The sequence below is a fragment of the Saimiri boliviensis genome, chromosome 5 (genome assembly GCF_048565385.1).
Source record: "Saimiri boliviensis isolate mSaiBol1 chromosome 5, mSaiBol1.pri, whole genome shotgun sequence".
Classification (NCBI taxonomy): domain Eukaryota; kingdom Metazoa; phylum Chordata; class Mammalia; order Primates; family Cebidae; genus Saimiri; species Saimiri boliviensis.
The window spans coordinates 396414-418472 of record NC_133453.1 but is presented as its reverse complement, the minus strand read 5'-3'; the positions used below and the strand labels follow the sequence as shown (position 1 = coordinate 418472).

The 22059-nt window shown below is 50.8% G+C and overlaps 1 protein-coding gene across 3 annotated transcripts in view; it reads left to right on the top strand.

The window, feature by feature from the left end:
* ATG4B (autophagy related 4B cysteine peptidase) overlaps positions 1 to 22059 on the top strand; it is a 37496-nt gene that overhangs the window by 968 nt on the left and 14469 nt on the right. The window contains exons 2-8 of one of the 3 annotated variants that reach the window (XM_074398708.1): positions 11921 to 12022; positions 12184 to 12255; positions 13033 to 13113; positions 14586 to 14684; positions 16394 to 16495; positions 17110 to 17182; positions 20585 to 20664. In XM_074398708.1, the coding sequence (XP_074254809.1) occupies positions 11921 to 12022; positions 12184 to 12255; positions 13033 to 13113; positions 14586 to 14684; positions 16394 to 16495; positions 17110 to 17182; positions 20585 to 20664 (609 nt within the window). Of the gene's footprint in view, positions 1 to 11920; positions 12023 to 12183; positions 12256 to 12338; positions 12838 to 13032; positions 13114 to 14585; positions 14685 to 16393; positions 16496 to 17109; positions 17183 to 20584; positions 20665 to 22059 lie in introns of those variants that run through there. The other 2 variants (XM_039470046.2, XM_010347298.2) reach the window with 2 other exon arrangements.

Here is a 22059-nt window from a genome sequence, read left to right as displayed (position 1 = left end):
GGGGTGTGTGTGTGTGTGTGTAGGGAGTGTTGGTGTTTTTGCCTGTCTTGTCATTTTTGGCAAGATACTTTAAGTCAGTACGAAACACATTGCTTTCCCAGTAGCCATCTAGTTTTAGTCCTTTCATTCTTTGTGGGAACTGATTTGCCTTCTATCAAGTATCCCCCATCTATAAAGAAAGATTTTCATCTGGTTTAATTCTGTCGTTCTGAAAGGCATTGTTTTTACTTTTCCTGGCAGCTACAACATAAATTTACTAAGATCTGAGTTAGAAAACTGTGATGTGTATGACCAATATCTATTTAAATGGTTTGTAGCAGCTCACCGCATAAATGTGTTAGGTGACTGGAGGAAGCTGGAACCCTGACTCCCTAAGGAGCATGTTGACCAGGTGTAGATCTTGTGAAGTTTGTTTTTAAAATAACTGTCAGATACAGTTGTGCTATTTGCAGCTGTGTACTACTTGTTTACTATTTTTACTGTTACTATTTGTGATGCAGGATTTTTCTCAGCCACTCTGCCAGCTAGAGACCTCCGGCTGGTGACACCCCTGCCCAGGCCTTGCTTGGGTCCAGGTTTGCCGCAGGAGATGCCCTGTCTACTTGACCCACCCGGTGGCACCTGGTTTGCACTCTGGCATGGATGCCATGGCCGCTGTGACTGCATACTCAGCCCCTGGCCTGAGTGGGTGTGAGAGTGAGTGAGTGCAGGGTCCTGCCGGCTGTTCCAAGCACCAGCAACGGAGTGTGGGCTCTGCAGAGCTTACAGCTGGACATGTGGCAAGCAACTCTCCCAGTGGACTCCAGCGTCCAGATGAGGGGACGGTAGATTCCAGCGTCCAGACAGGGGGAAGGCAGTGGCACCCAAGTAGGGTGCTTGCAACCCTGAAGCCCAAGAAGAGCGGGTGTTACAGTGTGTCAACAGCTGTGTCACACCCATTGCCCTGTCCCAGCCTATAGTTCTGGGGCTGGCTCTGCCCTGATGCTGCTTCCCACTGCCGCTTCCTGTCATGTGGGGCAGCTGCCGTTTGCCAGCAGAGGGCTGAGGGCCACAGTGTTACAGCCTTCTTTGTACCTGCATTTATTGGGTCCCTAGTTCTTGTCCCACATCCAAGAAGAATGAGATTATGCTGGCGATTGAAGGGTAAAGAGGGTGAAGAATAGTTTTATTGAGTGATGAAACAGCTCATAGCAGAGAGGGAACTCAATGATGGTCTTCTACCCAAAGTTGAGTGGTCTTTCTTGGCGGCTGAGTCCAGGGCTTTTATGGGCTCAGAATGAGGAGTGTGTGCTGATTGGTTTGTGGGTATGCAAAAAAGGCTAAAATAAAGTCACCACTCAGAGGTGGGGACAACAGTGTAATAAGCCAATTAAAGAAGGGTAGGTATATGTAAAATAGGTGAAAGGCAGGGATTAATCAGAGGAAAGTGCAACCAAACAGGAAGAGAGATTCTCTCTCTCTCTTTTTTTTTTTAATTATTTTTTAAAGGGGAGGGCAGGAGAGAAAAGGAGGGAAAGGGGGGAAACAATCCAGAGACTCGTGGATTGGCGTTCAGGCTTTAGCTTTAAACTGTGGCATGAAGGTTGGGTTTCACTGGTTCCTACCCGTCTGCCTAGTGTTTGCCTGCCTCCTGACTCCATCATTTGGATACCTCGAGGCTGGTGTATTATATGAGAGACTTGGTTAAGGTCAAATACACAGTTTAGTGTCAGTTATATGACTTAAAATGTGAAAATCATCAAGTTAGGAGAACAATTATGTTCTTACATGATGTTACTTTGTTTTTATCTCTTATTTTTCCTTGACAACCAAACTGACATGATGATATTTAATAGGACACTGGATGCTGCTGCTTGTGGGATCAAAGTAGAAAAGGTGTTTGCATTTAAAGGTCTCTGTTCATGCTGATAAAAACTTATATGATGTTTGTAGGATATCGTGGGAACTTTTCCTTCTAAGTTGATGCTGTATTTCCTTTCAGGGATGATTAATGATCCACCCTGGCCAGGTGCAGTGGCTCACGCCTGTAATCCCAGCCCTTTGGGAGGCCAAGGTGGGTGGATCACGATGTCAGGAGATTGAGACCATCCTAGCCAATATGGTGAAACCCTGTCTCTGCTAAAAATACAAAAATGAGCCAGGCATGGTGGTGGACACCTGTAGTCCCAGCTACTCAGGAGGCTGAGACAGGAGAATCACTTGAACCCAGGAGGCAGAGGTTGCAGTGAGCCAAGATTGTGATGTTGCACTCAAGCGTGGTGACAGAGCGAGACTGTGTTTCAAAAAAAAAAAAAAAAAAAAAAAGATCCATCCTCTTCTGATCTCTGGAGTTCTTGAAGATTCTGCCTTCCTGGACCATGTGTAATATACTTTCTGTTTGTCCTGATAGTCATCCATTCAATACACTGTTTGTTACTCACTGCCAAGTATGTGTTAGGCATTATGGTAGACACTAGAGCCAGAGAAGTAAACAACATAGACCAAAACCATTTCCCGGAGGTAGCCGATGTTCTAGACGTGAGACCAGCATTAGCAGCAAAGTATGTGGCTGCTGGGGGACAGTGATTTGGACCAAGGATGAGAGGATGAGGAAGACTGAAATTGTAGCCAGGATGGCCAGGAAGGCTCTCACTCTGAAGGTGAAGTTCTGACCAAGACCGAAGAGCAGTGTAGGAGGAAGGGCAAGTAGCAAGAGCCTGGTGTGGCTCGGGGGCAGCAGGTGGTGTCCAGAGAAGCAGGAGCTAAGGGTAGAGAGGTGACTTGGGCTCGGTGGTGCCTTGCTAGGTCATAGTGAGTACTTCAGGGTTTATTCTGAATAGGATGGCAACTCTTTGGAAGGTTTTGTTCTAGGCGAGGAGTAACATGATAGGCTGTGTTTAACAGGCTTGCTCTGGCATCTCTTTTGAGAATCTACTGCAGGAGGGGCAAGGGCAGAGGCAGGGAGGCCAGCTAAGAGACTCTTGAACAAGCCAGCAAGGACATGCCAGTGGCTTAGCTCCGGGCTGGTGGGGGGGGCGGGGGGGATTCTGCATGTGTTTTGAAGGTTGAGACAATAGAATTTGATTATAGATTGGAAGTTGGGAGAGGGATGGGTAGAAAGGGAGGAGTTAAAGATGGCCCCAAAGTGTATGGCCTGAGCCAAGAAACTCAGGTGGAGAAGACTTGGGGAGGTCCTGCCTAGTGGAAAGCTTTCTGTCGTGAGTTTGGATTTATGTGTGTGAATGTGCGGTGCCTATTAGACATCCCTGTAGCAATGCCCAGCGGGCTTTTGGGTCTACAGGTTTGGAGCTAAAAGAATAAGCCTGGGCTGGGGATATACTGGAGGTCACATCAGATGAGGTCACCCAGGGTCTGAGTGTGGGTGGAAAAGAAAAGAGGACAGGGGCCTCCGTGGGTGCGGGGGGGTCTGGGAGGCAGCAGGCAGGCCGGCCGTGGTGCGGCTGTGTTCTCCACCAGTCCCTAGCATTGACCCTAAAATCACACTCCCCCTTCAGGGGGCTGGCAGGTGCCAGCGCTTAAATAGACGTGCTCCCCATCCTCGAGGACAGAGCCGGTATCTTGTGCTTGTGTTTCCTGTGCATCGCTTGGGTCTGGCATGTGCTTGGTAATCAGAAAAGCAGAACTTGAATTAATAATAACCTACACGTTCACCTACTATAAAAGCATTCAGTTTGTGGAATTTAACATAAATCCAGTATGTTAGCATAACATGTAATGAATGCAAAGGCTGCTTACAACAGGGTGGTGGGTTTTAATGTGCATGTTCTGCCCAGTGTGTGCACCAAAACTGTGTTTTCTAGTTTTCCGATGTAGCTGAATTTGGAGAGTTCTTTTTTCTCTTTCTCTCTTTTCATTCAGGACTGAACTAGCATCCTCATGTAAACTCTTAAGGATTCTAAAAAAAAAAAAAGTAGTAATCATATGCAAACTGTTATCTTAAACGTAAGAGTTTTCTAAAAGAAAAGAAGAACCCTTTGTTGAATTTATAAAATATAAATCTTTTGGTAAATAACTTCTAAATGTTTAAGGAAGATGTCTTCGAAATGAAGTGCTTTACACCAAGCTCTTAGATCTGCTCGTTGTGTATTTTTTGTCCTCCCTGGTTGAATGAAGTGTGATTGGTACTAAACGGAGAGAAGTTGGTTAAATTGATTGAGTACGGTTCCCTAGATTTCTGCCTGTCAAATTAATAATATTAAATCACAGGGTTTTTTTTTCCAATGGAATTACCGTATTAAAATGCCATCTGCTCTCTTCTGCTTGTGGTTGCAGAAGTCCCAGGGAAGAGGGTGTGGAAAATCGGGTGTCTGGGATCCAGCTGACCAAATGGGAGAACTGCTTCTAAGGGGGATTCTGTCCTAAAGTGTACAGTACCTCTCTGTCTTTTTTTTTTTGAGATGGAGACTCACCATCGCCCAGACTAGATGGAGTGCAGCGGCTCTATCTTGGCTCACTGCAGCCTCCGCCTCTGGGGTTCAAGAGATTCACCTGCCTCATCCTCCTGAGTAGCTGGGATTATAGGTGTGCACCACCATGCCTGGCAAATTTTTTGTATATTTAGCAGAGATGGGTTTCACCATGTTGACCAGGCTGTTCTCGAACTTCTGACCTCAAGTGATCCGCCCTCCTTGACCGACTGAAGTGCTGGGCGTGAGCCACTGCACCCAGCCTATCTCTCCATCTTGTTCCTCCTACATGTCATCTTTTTTTAAATTGTTTTTGAGGCAGGGTCCCACTTTCCCAGACTGGAGCAGGTGTTGCAGCCACAGCTCACTGCAGCCTCAGTCTCCTGGGCTCAAGTGATCTTCTTGGCTCACATTCCTGAGCAGTTAAGACTACAGGCATGTGCCTCCATGCCTAGCTAACTTTTTTTTTTTGGAGAGACAGAGTCTCCCTGTGTTGCCCAGGCTGATCTCAAACTCATGCTCCCACCTTGACCTCTTAAGGTGTTGGGATGGCAGGCATGGGCCACTGCACCTGACCTTGCATGTCATCTTATTTCAAGTTAAAATCTTATCTAGGAGTCTGGAGATGGGTATTTTTTAAAAAAAATATGTATGTTTTTGGAGACGGAGTCTCATTCTGTCATCCAAGCTGGAGTGCAGTGGCGTGATCTCAGCTCACTGCAACAGGGTTTCATCATGTTGGCCAGCCTGGTCTTGAACTCCTAAGATGATCCACCTGCCTCGGCCTCTCAGAATGCTGGGATTACAGGTGTGAGTCACCGCGCCTAGCTAATGGGTATTTTTTTCAAGGCTTGACTCTTCTCTCAGGAGCTGTGTGAAATTACCTTACATATCACATGATACAGCATGTGAAGATGATGAAATTATGACAGAGGCTGTGAAATAAGACGAGAGCCTCTCCATGGAGATTTGCTGAGGCAGCTGGCTTCAGGCCCAAGTGGGTCTCATTCATCCGAGAGTCAGTGAAGGAACTTCGCTGGCCTGCTGGCTCACACCTGTAGTCCCAGCACTTTGGGAGGCTGAGGTAGGTGGATCACTGGAACCCAGGAGTTCAAGACCAGCCTGGTCAACATAGCAAAACCCTATTTACAGAAAACAAAAGTTAGTCAGGCATGATGGTGCATGTCTGTAGTCCCAGCCACTCAGGAGGCTGATGTGGGAGGATCCCTTGAGTCCAGGAGGGGAGGTTGCAGTGAGCTTCACACCACTGCACTGCAGCTTGAGTGACAGAGCCAGACCCTGTGTCAAAAAAAAAAAAAAAAAAAAAAAAAAGGAATGTTTGAGAATGGAACTATCACACTGGTTGATCTGTGAGTGTGAGTGATTGTGAATGTTAGTTCTGCACCCGTTGCAGGTTCTCACCACTGGGAAAAACTAGTGGCTGTGCGCTCATTTCATGGGTGAGCACTCTGAGGCTGGAAGAAGTTCAGGCGTGTGTCTGCCCTGTAGCTATCGAGCAGGCTGTCAGACTCCAGAAACAAACCTCAGTAGAAATTAGAAGTGTCGTCCGGGGCCAGTGGCTCACACCTGTAATCCCAGTGCTTTAGGAGGCTGAGACAGGTGGAACATCTGAGGTCAGGAGGTGGAGACCAGCCTGACCAATGTGGTGAGACCCCGTCTCTAGTAAAAATACAAAATTAGCTGGGTGTGGCACACACCTGTAATCCCAGCTACTCAGGAGGCTGAGGCAGGAGAATTGCTTGAACCTGGGGAGGCGGAGGTTGCAGAGAGCTGAGATCACGCCATTGCACTCCAGCCTGAGCAACAAGAGTGAAACTCCATCTCAGAAAACAAAAGAAATTAGAAGTGTTAATTCCGGAAAAGTTCTCCCTCCTCCATTATGAAGTAAGATCTGGAAGGTCAGAGAGCTCTCTGTGCTGTTCTGGGTGCCTCAGTCCATGGCTCCTCATTGCGTCTTCCTTTTCAGGTGGAGCTGTGAGAGTGTCCAAGGCGGGTGAGGTCTGCTTGGATGGCCTGCCAAGGAGATTCCCTGCTGTCCTCCAGCACAAGAGGGGCAACATGGGGAAGCACAGGGAGGACATGCTTATAACTGAAGGGATGAGAGCCTTCGTTTGCTCTTTTGTAGGAGTCACTGCAGGTCCCGCGGGTCCTTAGAGCCAGCCCATGAAGTGGGGTGGCAGGCTCCTTCTCTCAGTGCAGTCACATCTCTTGGAGGACACTCACGTTTGGTTGGATCTCTGTTGCCTTGTACTCAGTGCTGTACCCTGTTTGGGTACAGAATGCGTCCCATCCACGCTGGGTGGTGACTGCTCACCCGTCTTTGATCTGAGAAGGCAGGCCCTGAAACAGCGCTTACTCTCCCCGTGCGGTTTCGAGCTCTCTCTTCACCTTAACTTGTCAGCTTCACAGTGAGGCCACTGAGGTCTCATGGCTGCTCAGTGGTGGGCTCAGAATTCTGACTCCACAGCTGGTGTTCCTCGCTGTGGGGAACATGCTCCAGGGGTGTGACGTGTGGACACTCCCTGCTCGAAGCATCTTGCACGGTGCAGAAAGGAGGGTGCGGTGTGGTGGGAGAAGTGTGTCTGCAGCTGGTCCTAGGAAATGTGTGACTCACACCGAGCAGAGGGCAGGCTTCTGGGGGAGGGCGGGAGTGCATTTCTCTAGGCAGAGGAGTGGCGCAGCTTGGGGCACCGCGGTGTGGGAGCCCTCCTTAAGGACCCCATGGGTCATGCTCGATGTGGCTGTGCCGCTCCTGTTCAGTGCCAAGCACTGTGGTTGCCCCTTGGTTTGCTGCCCTCGGGTTTCCTGGTCTCCTTGGTGATCCATGTAGTGACGAATCTGAGGCCACACACCTGTAATTGTCACAGTTACAGTTGGAGGTGTGGTGATGTATTTGAACTTAATGGAACACCTCTTACTCCTTTCACTCTGAAGTTGGCTTCCTTGCCTGTAAAGTTTGCTAATAAACCAAAGAAATTCACCTGCTTTGCATTTTACTGCTTCTGTGATGGAAATCCCTCAGCTTCCCGGCTGCCCGGGTGTTGTGGCGCTGCTTTCAGAGTGAGCCTGGTTCCTTTTCTTCCTTCTCCGCTTCTCCCGTTCCTTTACCATCTGTATTTTAATATGGGGAGATAGATACCGTAGAAGTTTCTCAGTTTCCAGATTCTGATACTACAGACTTTTATTGATTCAATGATATAGTCCTTTTCCTGATGACATATGCCACATTCTTCTGAAATACAGATTATCTCCAAAGTACCATGATTTGACTCACAATTTTTTGACTTTACAATACTGTGAATGCAATATGCATTCTATAGAAACTAGACTTCACATTTTGAATTTTGATCTTTTCCTGGGCTAACATCATGTGCCCAGATACTCTGGAGATGCCAGGTAGCTCCTCGTCAGCCACATGATGAGGAGGGTAAATGACCCATGCTCTGCGGGGCACTGTGTTGCCAGCTGAGTTGGCCCAACTCTAGGCTAATGTGAGTGTTCTGAGCATGTTTAAGGCAGGCTGAGCTAAGCTTTGATGCCAGGTAGTTTATGTGTATTCAATGCATTTTTTCTTTTCTTTTTTTTTTTTTTTTTTTTGAGGTGGAGTTTCACTCCGCCACCTAAGCTGGAGTGCAGTGGTGCGATCTCAGCTCACTGCAGCCTCCATCTCTTGAGTTCATGTGATTCTCCCACCTCAGCCTCCTGAGTAGCTGGGGCTACAGGCACCTGCCGCCACACCCAGATAATTTTTTGTGTTTTTAATAGAGACGTAGTTTCACCATGTTGACCAGGCTGGTCTCGAACTCCTGACCTCAGGTGATGTGCCTGCCTTGGCCTCCCAAAGTGTTGGGATTACAGGCGTGAGCCATCATGCTTGGTCTCAGTGCATTTCTGACTTACAGAATTTTCAACTTAACAACAGGTTTATTGGACATAATCCCATCCTAAGTTAAGGAACATCTGTAGCCTACAAAGAGATACTTGCCAAAGTGTTCATTTAGCTCTGCAGTACTTTAAATAAAAGATATGCGTATCTTTAGTTCAAAGCTGGTACCTTGGAATGTTCTCAAACATCAGAAGAATGTTCCAGCAGCAAGATGGAATCATTGTCCTACAGCGTTGGAAATTGAATTTAGACCAGTGGTGTTTGCATCCTTTTTCCTTGAGAATAAATTTTGTGGATTTGAGTCTGTGTATTGGATAAAGCCTAGAGGTCAAAGAACAGCAGTGACTTCTGAAGGTTCAGGAGTGGCTTTAGAGAGGTAGGAGGGACATCATGAATTTTTTCAACTCTTTAAAAAGACAGACATGGGCCTTAATTCATCTCAACTCAGTTTTTGTCATCATGTGCAGAAGCTGTAACCTTAAATATATAAAAAGGTGAGAGAGAATGTAAACTTGGACTTTAAATTGTTTATTCACAGTCACCAAGCAGTTTGGTTGATACTGTCTGTGAAAGCATGGACAAGGGAAATGTGGAAGAGCAGAGCTCTTGGGGGCCGGGTGTAGTGGCTCATGCCTGTCACCCCAGCATGTTTGGAGGTGGATTGCTTGAGCCAAGGAGCTTGAGGCCAGCTTGGCAACGTCTCTACAAAAAAAAAATTCCAAAAATTATCTGGGTGTGGTGGCACATGCCTGTAGTCTCAGCTGCTCAGGAGGCTGAGACATGAGGATTGATTGAGCCTGGGAGCTTGAGGCTGCAGTAAGCTATGATTGCACCACTGTACTCCAGCCTGGGTGACAACACAAGACCCTGTCTCAATAAAAATAAAAAGGAAAAAAATAGCACGGAACTCTTGGATAAAGTCCTGTGGTGGAAAGCTTATTTCATCTGGCCCCAGCCACTCTGTAACGCCTGTCATTTTGCTCAGGAAGCCACAGCAATACTCTACAAAAAAGGACAGAGAGGGGCCTGGCTCTCCTACAGCTGAGAATTCTTTAAACAACGCACATAGGGCCCTCTGTTGTGGGTTTGTTAGTTCTGCCTTCGCCGAGGGAGATGCTGGCAAGTACTTCCCAGCCGTGTGTTTGGGAATTAGCTGCACACGCAGTTAAGCCTTTTGGGTATAATAAAATGTGCGTGCCTTTGACCCTGTGGCTCTGAGTCCTTGATGTTAATGACACAGCTGACATTGGAGCCTTTCTGTCTACCAGCCAGCACCTCATTGGAATTGTTTGATGGAAACATCACAACCACGTTGTGAGGCTATCCTGTTATTATCCCATTTTATGGATGATGGACACTTAAAAGTTGAGTGAGTGGCCCAGTAAACTACATCTTACCAGCACCCAGGCTGGGCTTTGAATTCCACCTGCCAGGGGCCAGAGCCAGCACCCTGCCCTCTGCCTCCCTGAGGGGATTGTTCACTGCACAGAAGTACACACATGCAGGGACGCAGGGACGCTGGAGCTGTCTGTGATGTAAACGAGGTGCTTTATTTATAGTGTCAGCCTAGGCGGAGCTCTGTGTTTATGTAGAATTCCGAGGAAACCACGGGATTAGCATGATTTCAGGTACGAACCTGTGCATAAAGGCTTCAAAGGAGAATCATTGCTGGGCGATGAGGCTTCATGTGATTTGTGTATTTTTGTGGTTTTCAGCATTTTTTATAATTAGCATGTGTCATTCTTATCAAAGTGTGGGGTTGTTATCAAAAAGTAAATTTAGATGTAGGAAAAATTCATATGTGTTTGATTTTCAAAAGACTGCTGTGAAGTTACTGGTGAAGAATGGGTGATCAGACACCGTCAGAGCTGGAGAAGCAGCAGATGGGAACTGCATGTTCCAGGTTCCCTGATGAGCAGCTGGAGGGAGGTGCCTCTGGTGCCACCCCAGAATGCACGATGCACATCTCACCACATGGGTGTTTGGGCTGGTGCCTTGTTGCTGGCTGGCACCTTCTTTTCGAGGACAGTGTGGGACATGGGTATCCTCAACCACAGTTTTGTGGACAGGAAGACCCTGGGCCTCTCTAGTTTATTTTATTTATTTATTTATTTGAGATGGAGTTTCACTCTGGTCACTGAGGCTGGAGTGCAATGGTGCAATCTTGGCTCACTGCAACCTCCACCTCCCAAGTTCAAGTGATTCTCTTGTCTCAGCCTCCTAAGTAGCTGGGATTACAGGTGCCCACCACCATGCCCAGCTAATTTTTGTACTTTTAGTAGAGATGGAGTTTCACCATGTTGACCAGGCTGGTCTCAAACTCCTGACCTCAGGTGATCGCCTGCCTTCGCCTCCCATAGTGCTGGTATTATGGCCATGAGCCACCGCGCCTGGCCTAGTTTCTTAACTGAAGTAAAACAGAGCAAGATGGTGTGCAGGGCTCATTAGCGCAGCAGGTAAACTCCGTGGCTCCACAGCCACCTTCTTAGAAAGTGGGGTGTTGCCACATGGAAGTGGTGGCAGTGCCCTTCTGGTATCATTGTTGAAATGAAAACAGGTTCAGTTCTTGATCACTAGGCTCTTTGTACCCAGGTACCTCTGTGCACTTGGTAGAGAGCTTGATTTCTCAGTGTCCAGAGGTTAACTTTCTACCTTGGAGTAGCACCCCATGCTTCTCCAGCACCTGCCCCTAACCAGGAAATTAGGGTAGGCCAGAACCCTCAGTCTTCCCAGCAGCTCAGTGTTTCTTGCCCCTGGAGCGTCTGCCTTGATCACAGTGACTCTGAACGCGCTGCCAAGGCGACATCTGGTACACCTTAGGATGGCCATGATAAATGACTCCTTGTTCTGTTTCATCTGTGGCTTTCCTTGCACACAAAGATGAAGGGGGTGGTTTCATTTTATGTTTGCCTTGGACGTTTTAAACATTTTTTTTTTTTTTTTTGAGATGGAGTCTCGCTCTGTTGCCAGGCTGGAGTGCAATGGTGGGATCTCAGCTCACTGCAACCTCCACCTCCCGGTTCCAAGCCATTCTCCTGCCTCAGCCTCCCGAGTAGCTGTAGGGCTACATATATCCGACAACACGCCTGGCTAATTTTTGTATTTTTAGTAGAGACAGGGTTTCACCATGTTGGCTAGGATGGTCTCAGTCTCTTGACCTCATGATCCACCTGCCTCGGCCTCCCAAAGTGCTGGGATTACAGGCATGAGCCACTGCGCCCGGCCCAAACATTTTTAAGTCTGAAGTAAGTGCTTGAATCAGGTGGCTTTTTATTTTATTTCTTTTATTTTCTCTCCCTTCAGGCTGGCCCCTAACTTGGCCTCTCACCCTAATGTCAGCTGTCAGACAAAGGCTTAGGAAGTGGCATGCTGGCCCCACCTCCCTGTCCCAATACCTTAGCAGAGCAGCTGGCCAGCATGGCCTCCTGTGTATTCCCACGAGTTTACTCCATCCATGGTGGGGGTCTTGGTAGGACGGATGCAAGAGGGTGTACTGTCGTTGCAAGAATTTACAGTTGTTCTCTTTAGCACAGAAGTGCTGTAAATGTCCTCTTTTACTTTATGAAATTATAAATGTCTGATGATTGTGTGTCTTTGGTTTCAACAGCTACTCTGACCTACGACACTCTCCGGTTTGCTGAGTTTGAAGATTTCCCTGAGACCTCAGAGCCCGTTTGGATACTGGGTAGAAAATACAGCATTTTCACAGGTATCGGCCGTGCTGCAGCCCACCCTGCTCTGACTGCTTGGCCTGCCAGAAGCATTTTGTGATGATAATTGTTCTCTGCTCACTCTGCCATAACATGTGACTTGCAAACTTAAGGCGTTGTGTGTGTGTGTGTTTTTTTTTTTCTTTTAAACAACCTCTAGAAAAGGCCGAGATCTTGTCTGATGTGGCGTCTAGACTTTGGTTTACATACAGGAAAAACTTTCCAGCCATTGGTAAGTACTCGGATTTATTACACTGTGGGACAAAGTGTACGTGTTTTTAGGAAGGAGAACTTAGGCTTGTGGATTTGATTTCAGTATGCTACATAGTTCATCTGAATCTTCACAGCAGTCCTGGTTAAATGAATCGGCCGAGGCCTCACATGTAGCAGTGTCAGGGCTAGAGTCCAGCCCAAGGCTCCTGATTCTCCCCAGGGCAGCGTGTTTTTAACTGCCAATCACAGCTTATTACTGGAGCTGGAAATCAGTATCGTGAGTCATGGCCAACCTTGTCTTAAATGTGGGAAACAGTGTGTCCGCCATAGGCAGGCAGCACGCCGCTTCGGGGATTTGAGTTTTAGTCAGAATATTTGAATGCAGTGTGTTTCTTACTTAGGTCCAGAATGTTTGGCAGCCATTCTCTGTAGCCCTCACCTTGTTTAGTATTTTCCATCCTGCAGGGAGATCTGAAGGGCCAGGTGACATGTTTTATGTAACACTAAAGTGCATTCCATCATTGCTGTGTGCCCTGGAGCTGGAAGGAGATGGGACTACTTCTCAGCCCTGCCTCTCACTGGTGGATAACTGAGGCCAGAGGTGAGGGGCAGGGCTGACCTTACGCTGCCTCAGTGCTGGGCCGGGGCCTGGTCCCTCTTCTGGGGGTGGTTTCATTCTTTATCCTGAAGTGAGGTGAGAGTAAAATAGCCACAACGGCTTGACGTTGCAGAACACTGACGCGTAGGGACATAAGATAATGTCCCCTTAGGTTGACACACTGTTGTGACTTGTCAGATGTGCCCCGGGAAGGACTGTGCATTGCGCACGCATTTCACAGCTGCTCTGAGCCTGCTCTCCTTGCGGATGTGGATGCAGGTTTGTCCCCAGCCCTCATCTCCTTCACAGCAACTCTGCCGCGGGCTGGGAAGGAGAACAGGGCTAGAGCGAAGCCTTTCTGGTTTGGCGGAGGCCTTGTGGAGGAGGCGGAGGCTGGAGATGAAGCAGCCCTGTTGCAGTTCTCAAGGTCAAGCGTGGTGTGTCCCCGTCCTCTGGTCCCACACAGATGCTTTTTTTAAATTATTAATTTCCTTTTTTTTTTTTTTTGAGACAGAGTCTCACTCTGTCGCCCGGTCTGGAGTGCAGTGGTGCGATCTCGGCTCACTGCAACCTCCGCCTCCTGGGTTCAAGCTATTCTCCTGCCTCAGCCTTCCGAGTAGCTGGGACTACAGGTGCCCACCACCATGCGCAGCTAATTTTTTGTATTTCTGGTAGAGACGGATTTTCACCATGTTAGCCAGAATGGTCTTGATCTCCTGACCTTGTGATCTGCTCGCCTTGGCCTCCCAAGGTGCTGAGATTACAGGCGTGAGACACCGCACTTGACCTTAATTTTTTCAATAGGTGGAGTTTCACTGTGTTGCTCAGGCTGGACTTGAACTCCTGGGCTCAAGCAGTTCTCCCTCCTCAGCCTCCTGAGTAGCTGGGACTACAGGTGCCCACCCCCATGCCTGGCTCTGAGACGATTTGTTTTTATCAGCAGTGGAGTGAGGGTGATCATGGGCACTGCTGATTGGGTTGCTGGTGTGTGACAGCCACCACTGCCCCAAGACACAGGGTTTATTGTCCTTGCCAGTGTGTGGGGAAGCTGCTGGAAGCCCAAGGGTGGGCACAGGGCAAACCTTGTGGTCTGTCGCCTGAATCTCTGCTTCTCACCCTGGCGTGCAGCCACCCACATGCCTCTGGTCCACTGCACAGGTGGCCCTCTCTGTGTCACAGCTGTGCATTGGCATTCCCCCCTGCTGTGGGCTGACAGTGTTTCGCAAGTGTCTGTCACATGCCATGCGATTCCATGCTGTGAGTTGTCCATCTTTCTGGGCCCCAGGGAGTGGCCGTGAGGGCCAGAGCCCAGGCACCTGTGCAGGGAGGGCTGCCTTTCTGCCTTGGCGGCCACTTCTGTGCTCTCAGCAACACTGGGCATCAGCAGGCCTTCGAATTTCTGCCTTTCTGATCATTGGAAAATGACTTTTCTTGTTTTAACTTTGCATTTTCTGCATGACTTATGGGGATCAGTGTCTTCCTGTGTTTGTCAGACATTCCTTTTGCTCCATGACTGACTCGTTCATGTGTTTTGCCCATTTTCTGAGGAGGTTGTCGGGACATTTCACTCTCCAGTAAATGTGGCCCTTGGCGTTACTGAGTCCTAAGAGGTGTGTGTTGCCCCAGGTGGAGCCGGTAGTTGAAGGAGTCGGTACCTGTGGTGCGGGACTGACCCGCCGCCTCCTCCAGTGGGCTCTTGGGCTGTGGGGCCTTCTAGCCATGAGCACTTCTCTCTCTGTCTGCCGTGACAGGGGGGACAGGCCCTACCTCGGACACAGGCTGGGGCTGCATGCTGCGTTGTGGACAGATGATCTTTGCCCAAGCCCTGGTGTGCCGGCACCTAGGCCGAGGTGAGTCACAGCCCTGGGGAGGGCGCTGGCCATGGTGTACTTAGTAAGCAAGGGGACTGTGGGGTCAGGGCTCTTTAGAGCAGGTCTCAGGTAAAACACAAAGTAGAATTTGGGGTTTTCTTGAGTAATGACCCCCTTGTTTAAAAAACTGACTTTAGAGGGCCGGGCGCAGTGGCTCACGCCTGTAATCCCAGCACTTTGGGAGGCCGAGGCGAGTGGATCACGAGGTCAAGAAATCAAGACCATCCTGGTCAACATGGTGAAACCCCGTCTCTACTAAAAATACAAAAAATTAGCTGGGCATGGTGGTGCGTGCCTGTAATCCCAGCTACCCAGGAGGCTGAGGCAGGAGAATTGCCTGAACCCAGGAGGCGGAGGTTGTGGTGAGCCGAGATCGCGCCATTGCACTTCAGCGTGGGTAACGAGCGAAACTCCGTCTCCAAAAAAAAAAAAAAAATTTACCTACATGGGAGACTGATGTGGGAGAATTGCTTGAACCCAGGAGGTGGAGGCTGCAGTGAACTGAGATCGTGCCTCTGCCCTCCAGCCTGGGCAACAGAATTAGACCCTGTCTGGCACACAAAAAAAGAATTCTCATAATTTTTTTTTTTCGAGACAGAGTTCTGCTCTTGTCACTCAGGCTGTGCAGTGGCGTGATCTTGGCTCACCACAACCTCTGCCTCCTGGGTTCAAGTGATGCTCCTGCCTCAGCCTCCTGGGCAGTTGAGATTACAGGCATGTACCACCACGCCCGGTTTGTATTTTTAGTAGAGACAGGGTTTCTCCATGTTGGTCAGGCTGGTCTTGAACTCCCAACTTCAGGTGCTTCGCGGGCCACGGCCTCCCAAAGTGCCAATTACAGGTGTGAGCCACCTCACCCGGTGCTGATGAATGTTTTAAATCACTGAAACTGTTTTCTGTACAGATTTGTTTTGATAACTTGCCATGTATGCATTTGAAATCCTGGAAAGCATGAGTTTTTACTTTTAAAAGATTCCGGGCTGGGCATGGTGGCTCACACCTGTAATCCCAGCACTTTGGGAGACCGAGGTGGGCGGATCACGAATTCAAGAGATCAAGACCGTCCTGGCCAACATGGTGAAAACCCATCTCTACTAAAAATACAAAAAATTAGCTGGGTGGGGTGGTACGTGCCTGCAGTCCCAGCTACTCAGGAGGCTGAGGCAGGAGAATCGCTTGAACCCGGGAGGCAGAGGTTGCAGTGAGCCAAGATCTTGCCACTGCACTCCAGCCTGGAAATAGAGTGAGACTCTGTCTCAGAAAAACGAAGAGATCCTGAAAAAGGTCTGGATATGCCACCTGTATGTTGAGTGTTTGTGAAAGTGAAGACTTATAGCCGGGCGCGGTGGCTCAAGCCTGTAATCCCAGCACTTTGGGAGGCCGAGGCAGGTGGATCACGAGGTCGAGAGAGCGAGACCATCCTGGTCAACATGGTGAAACCCCGTCTCTACTAAAATACAAAAATCAGCTGGACATGGTGGCACGTGCCTGTAGTCCCAGCTACTCAGGAGGCTGAGGCAGGAGAATTGCTTGAACCCAGGAGGCGGAGGTTGCGGTGAGCCGAGATCACGCCTCCAGCCTGGGGAACAAGAGCGAAACTCCTCCTCAAAAAAAAAAAAAAGAAAAAAGAAAGTGAAGACTTGTTTCTCGTGTTTACGGTAGAGCTGACCTGTGGTTTTTTCCAATAGATTGGAGGTGGGCACAAAGGAAGAGGCAGCCGGACAGCTACTTCAGTGTCCTCAACGCATTCATCGACAGGAAGGATAGTTACTACTCCATTCATCAGATAGGTGGGAGGCTGCAGGTTGTGCCAGGCCCTGCCTGGGCTGTTGGGAGAGCGTGGAGTGGCCGGTTTCCCCCAGGAGCTTTTCTGGTGTTGCGGGATGTGGAGCAGGGGCTGTAGACCACACGGGCCTCCCACCGCCTGTGTGCTGCTGTGGGTGCTCCTGCCCTGGCCCTGCTGTGGGTGCTCCCGCCCCGGCCCCCCTGCCGTCCCTGTGGCCTGCAGTGCCTGGTGCTTAACACAACATGAGGAAATTGGCCTCATTCCTGAAGGGCCGTTCTTCCTCCTGCCCCATCAGTGAGTCTGAATGCTCAGACTGAAGTGGAGTGAGTCAAGAATAGCTGGCCTTTCTGTCTTCACTGATAGAAGAAGTGGTCCCTTCATTTCCTGGCGTCTCCTTATCTGAGTTCACAGTGAAGGACAGCCCTTGAGACCTCGGCTGTCCCTTCACGCCTCCCGCACCTTGTTGGGGCATCCTTACGTCTGGAGGCTGGGTAGGGTGCTGTCCAGGCCTTCCTGTGACGTGTGTCCTGGCACCACATGCCACCAGAGCTCGGGGCTGGGGGGCATTGGGACGGTCAGGGTGGGAGTGTGTCGCTAATCTGGATCTGTTCCCTGCAGCGCAAATGGGAGTTGGCGAAGGCAAGTCCATCGGCCAGTGGTACGGGCCGAACACTGTCGCCCAGGTCCTCAAGTATGTACTGCGCTTCCACTGCCGAGCGGGGCGGCACGCATGTTCCCTGGGGTTTCAGTTATCCTGGAGTCTTCACGGCTGTGGAAATCAGGGCTCTCTAATGATTGACTGCAGGGCCCTCGGGAGGTTGCTCAGAGATGACTAGGCCAAGTGCTCTTGTGAATGGGGGGTATGTTTTCTCATAAAATGAATCCCATAGTTCAGATCCTGGCTGGCAGATTGGACCCTCGTTCTTTGTCTTGCCTGTGGAGCCACCTGTAATAGTGGCTTCTAATGGGGACAGCCTGCAGCCTGGCATAACCTGCAGCCTCCCACCTGCAGCTGAAACTGGTCTGCCGCCATCCCTGCGGGTGCTGGGCCCTTCCACCTCTGGGCTTGTTGGAGGCTGGCACCCGTGAACCCTGCCGCCTGTTTTCCTCATGTGGCCTGGAACCTGGCTCACCTTCCCGTGCACCTCGGCATCTGCTGGTGTCCCCACACCTGCCTCCTCTCACGTCTCGCTCAGTCCCGTGTTTGCTCCATGCTGCCTCCCCACTCCCGCGCCCCAGATTCCTTGGAAATGGCCCTCCCTGCAGTTCCAGAAACTTGCATGTGGTTTCAGCTTCTTGTCCGCTCTTCATTCCTCTTGACCCGTCCAGGGTCCCTTGGTCTGATTCCGTGTGTCCTGGCATCCCAGCGTTTTTGGGGAGGCTCTGGCCAGTTCCCCCAGGACTTGCCCCCTCAGGGCCTCTTCCACACTGGGCCGAGGCCAGTGTCTCCCAAGCCTGTCTCCAGCTGCGGCTCCCTTGAAGCCTCTCCTCCTGCACCTGCCTGTCCTAGAGCCTACTCGAGGCCCTCAGGCACCCACGTTCCACCTTCCCGAAATGGCCTTGTCTCCCCTCGCCCTTAGCTCGCTCCTCAGCCTGGCAGTCACTGTCTCCACCCAGCTTTCCTTTCAGGTTTCCTGAGGTCTCCTGCACACATCCGTCTCTCTAACATCACCCCCTCCCCATCCCACATCCCCCGCCTGCTGCTGCCTCTGTCTCCTGGGCCTGCCCTGTGTTTGGCATGGTACCTGCTCAGTCCCCACTGTGTGCCCATCAGAATCCTCTGTCCAGTGGCTCCCCACTACTCACACTTCCTCTTGCTGCTGCCTAGAGTGGCCCCGTCAAGGCTAGCATCACACTGTCTTCAGGTCTGAAACTGAGCTGCAGTCTCTGTCTTAGCCAGCAGTGAGTGACCCTTGGTGCAGGCGCTCACTCTGGAAGCACCAGGCCATTCAGCCACGCTCACTCTTTCTCCTGGCCCCCTGCCCGCGCCCCACTAGCCCCCCACCCCTGTTGCTGGATGGTCCTCCCCAACCTGCTTGCGCTGTGGCACCCAGGCGTGCGGACTGGCTTCCAGGGTCACCTGCAGGGCTGATTTGTCCCTGGACTGTAGGCTCAGGTCCAACTGCTCATTCTGCATTTCCACTTGGGTGTCCGTGGTACATGGTGACCTGACAGCCAGAGCTCATGCTGGCCTGACCTGCTGCTCCCACAGTGGCCGCACTCCTTCAGGTGCTCAAGCCGGAATCTGAGGTTGTTCTAGACTCCTCTTGCTTTTTTTTTGAGATGGAGTCTCGCTCTGGGGCCAGGCTGGAGTGCAGTGGCGCAATCTTGGCTCACTGCCACCTCTACCTCCCAGATTCAAGCTATTCTCCAGTCTCAGCCTCCTGAGTAGTTGGGACTACAGGCACATGCCACCATGCCCGGCTAATTTTTTTTTTTTTTTTTTTTTTGAGACGGAGTTTCCCTCTTGTTACCCAGGCTGGAGTGCAATGGCACGATCTCGGCTCATCGCAACCTCTGCCTCCTGGGTTCAGACAATTCTCCTGCCTCAGCCTCCTGAGTAGCTGGGATTATAGGCACGCACCACCATGTCCAGCTAATTTTTTGTATTTTTAGCAGAGACAGAGTTTCACTATGTTGGCCATGATGGTCTCGATCTCTTGACCGCGTGATCCACCTGCCTCGGCCTACCAAAGTGCTGGGGTTGCAGACATGAGCCACCCCACCCCACCAAGACTCCTGTTTCTTTCAGTGAGCTCATCTAAAATACATCCAGATTCTGACCAGCATTCATCCTTTCACTCCCTGTGCTGGCCCAAGCCCCATCTCTTTTCTTCTTGTTGATCTTCCTTCTCTCTATCATCCTGGAGTCTCTTTAACAAATAACAGCAGAGCCATCTGCATAAAACACATTGGCCACCACTCTGCCCTGAACTGCCCTGGCGCTTCCCTGCTGACTCAGGCGGGGGTGCTGTACCCCACCTCCCTGGTGTGACTCCGTGTGTTCCTGGGGGACACCGGCCTCAGCACCTTTGCGTATGTGGTGCCGGCACTTGGACCTGTTCCCACGACACCTGCCTGGGTTGCGCCCATGTCTGCCTAGGTACTCGTTGGCACCAAGGCCTTCCCTGCGGCTGCATTAGTAGCGCCACTCCCCGTTCTTATGTTACTATTCTCTGCAGCGCTGACACCAGCCCACATGGCTCCTGCTTCCCTGTTTGCCCCCCGTCCCCGTCAGCTTTGCCAGTGCCGCTGTGGCCCTTGTGCTGCGCCTTCAGCACTGCGGCTGGCTGGAGCGGGGATGGGGAGGGTGGCCCAGGTGGGGAAGCAGGCTCTCCTCCCAGTGTCTCCTCTGGGCTTGTGCATGGGCGGGGCTCTGTGTGATCACCCCAGTCCCATGCTCCACCCCACCCAGGCCTCCCACACACAGGTCCCAGATTCTGTCCGCAGGACCACCAGGTCTTTGCCGCCCCGAGGCCGTTTTTGTTTTGTTGGCTTCTGTGGAGGCCCTCTGACCCCACCACCGTGGCATCTGGGATGAGATCAGAGTCCTGTTCGGCTTTGGCTGAGAATCTGCTCTTTCTTCGGAAGGAGCTACAGCCACAGTGTCTCCTCGCTGGCGTGCACAGTCCTGCTCCCCACGGAGCTGCAGGTTTCCCTGCCAGGACTCAGACACCTGGGTTGTCAGCTGAGCGTGTTTGGTGGAGGGTTGAGCAGAGCAGAGAGTGAAGGTGCTGGGAGGCCTGCCTCAAATTTGGCAAAACCCACAGCCCCTCAGAACTGGGTTCATGTTCTAGTCCTGCATCTGTGCCAGTGAGACCAGGAAACCAGGCCACCGAAAAGCCTCTTTCGTGTGCGCTCTGTGAGTGGAGGCTGGGAAGAACCACAGGGCCTCAGGCTAGAAGAAGCAGGTTTACCCTCAGCTTTCCTCCTGTCTGTGGCATTAGCTGTGCCCAGACTTTCGGAGCCCCGGCCCTTCTCATCCGAGAAGCTGCTCTAACACGAACACTCCTTCCAACAGTTACCGTTGCAGAGATGAAGTGTCTTTGAATTGTAGAAAAGCTTATGGTCGTTCTCCTCCCACTCTCTGTAGGAAGCTTGCTGTCTTCGACACGTGGAGCTCCTTGGCAGTCCACATAGCAATGGACAACACTGTTGTGATGGAGGAAATCAGTAAGTGGCTCAGTTTATGTGGACAGAAAAGTTGAAATTGTGGGCAGCACACACCCTTCCTCGCCTGAGCCCACACAGGAGCCTCGGCAAGTGTCAGTCATCCAGTGCCTTGCTGGGCTCCGTGGGGCCTGTGTGCCAAGCCAGATGCACGGCCGCCACGCTCCTATCCTGGCGGTCAGCCTAGGAGAGGAGGGCCCAGGCTCTCTGGAGGCGGTTACTTGGTATCTCACATCATGTTTTGTGTCTTGGTCACAAATCACTGTTGAAGCCGTGCTGTGCTTAGGCGCCTTTGTGTGAGAATTCCAGTTAAGCTCTTTTGTGTGCCTTGATGTGCTGCAAAGAAATGCAGCAGCCATCTCCAGCTGCGCCATCTGAAAAAGGTGCATCGTGAAGGCAGAGGTCCGTTCAGCTTTCTGGAAGAAAAGTCTGCTACAACCCTGAAGGAACCAAGGCATGGCAGCGTTTGCATCTAGGAGGAAAACTGTGGCGTATTTGTAACAAATGGTCTCATTGAGCGAGTTCCAAATTCCTGTTTCACCTTCCATGATACAGCCAAGCTGAGAACTCTTAAAAATGCCTCACCACCTTCTTTCCTCAGTGGTACCTTTTTCCCAAGGAACTTCTCAAAGCTGCCTCAATTCCAATTTTATTGAAGTCCTACATGTAGGCTGTTGCCTTGAATTCAGAACCACAGCCCTAACTGCGCACAGATTTGCAGCGGGAGCGGGTCCTGTCCACACAACTGTGAGTGTGCAGGTCACCACACAGGCATGTGCTGGGTCACAGACACGCCCCTTCCCGGCCAGAGTGGTGGCGTCTCTCCGTTCTGTTTCTTCATCCTCTGGCCGTCCTGGGAGGCGCCGTGACAGGGCACGAGGAGACGGGCCGGGCGGGGACGTTCTGGAGAGCGATGCTGGCTTCTGCAGCGCCGAGCACTTGACCACAGCAGGCTTGCTTTCTGTGACTTTGCCCGTCAGAGCCCACAGCCGGGGGTCTGTCTCTCCTGCCTACCTTTTCCCCCCATTCTGTTCCTTGAAACTCTTGGAACGAAGGAAGAGTACAAAGAGAAAAATTACTGATTTCACCACTCAGAAATAACTCATAAGAGCATTTTCAGTGTTTCTCCTGTGCTTTTTTTGAGACGGAATTTCACTCTTGTTGCCCAGGTGGGAGTGCAGTGGCACGATCGATCTCAGGTCACTGCAGCCTCCACCTCCCAGGTGCAAGTGATCCTCCTGCCTCAGCCTCCCAAGTAGCTGGGACTACAGGCGTGTGCCACTATGCCTGGCTAATTTTGTATTTTTAGTAGAGTCAGGGTTTCAACATGTTAGCCAGACTGGTCTTGAACTCCCAACCTCAGGTGACCCACCCTCCTTGGCCTCCCAAAGTGCTGGG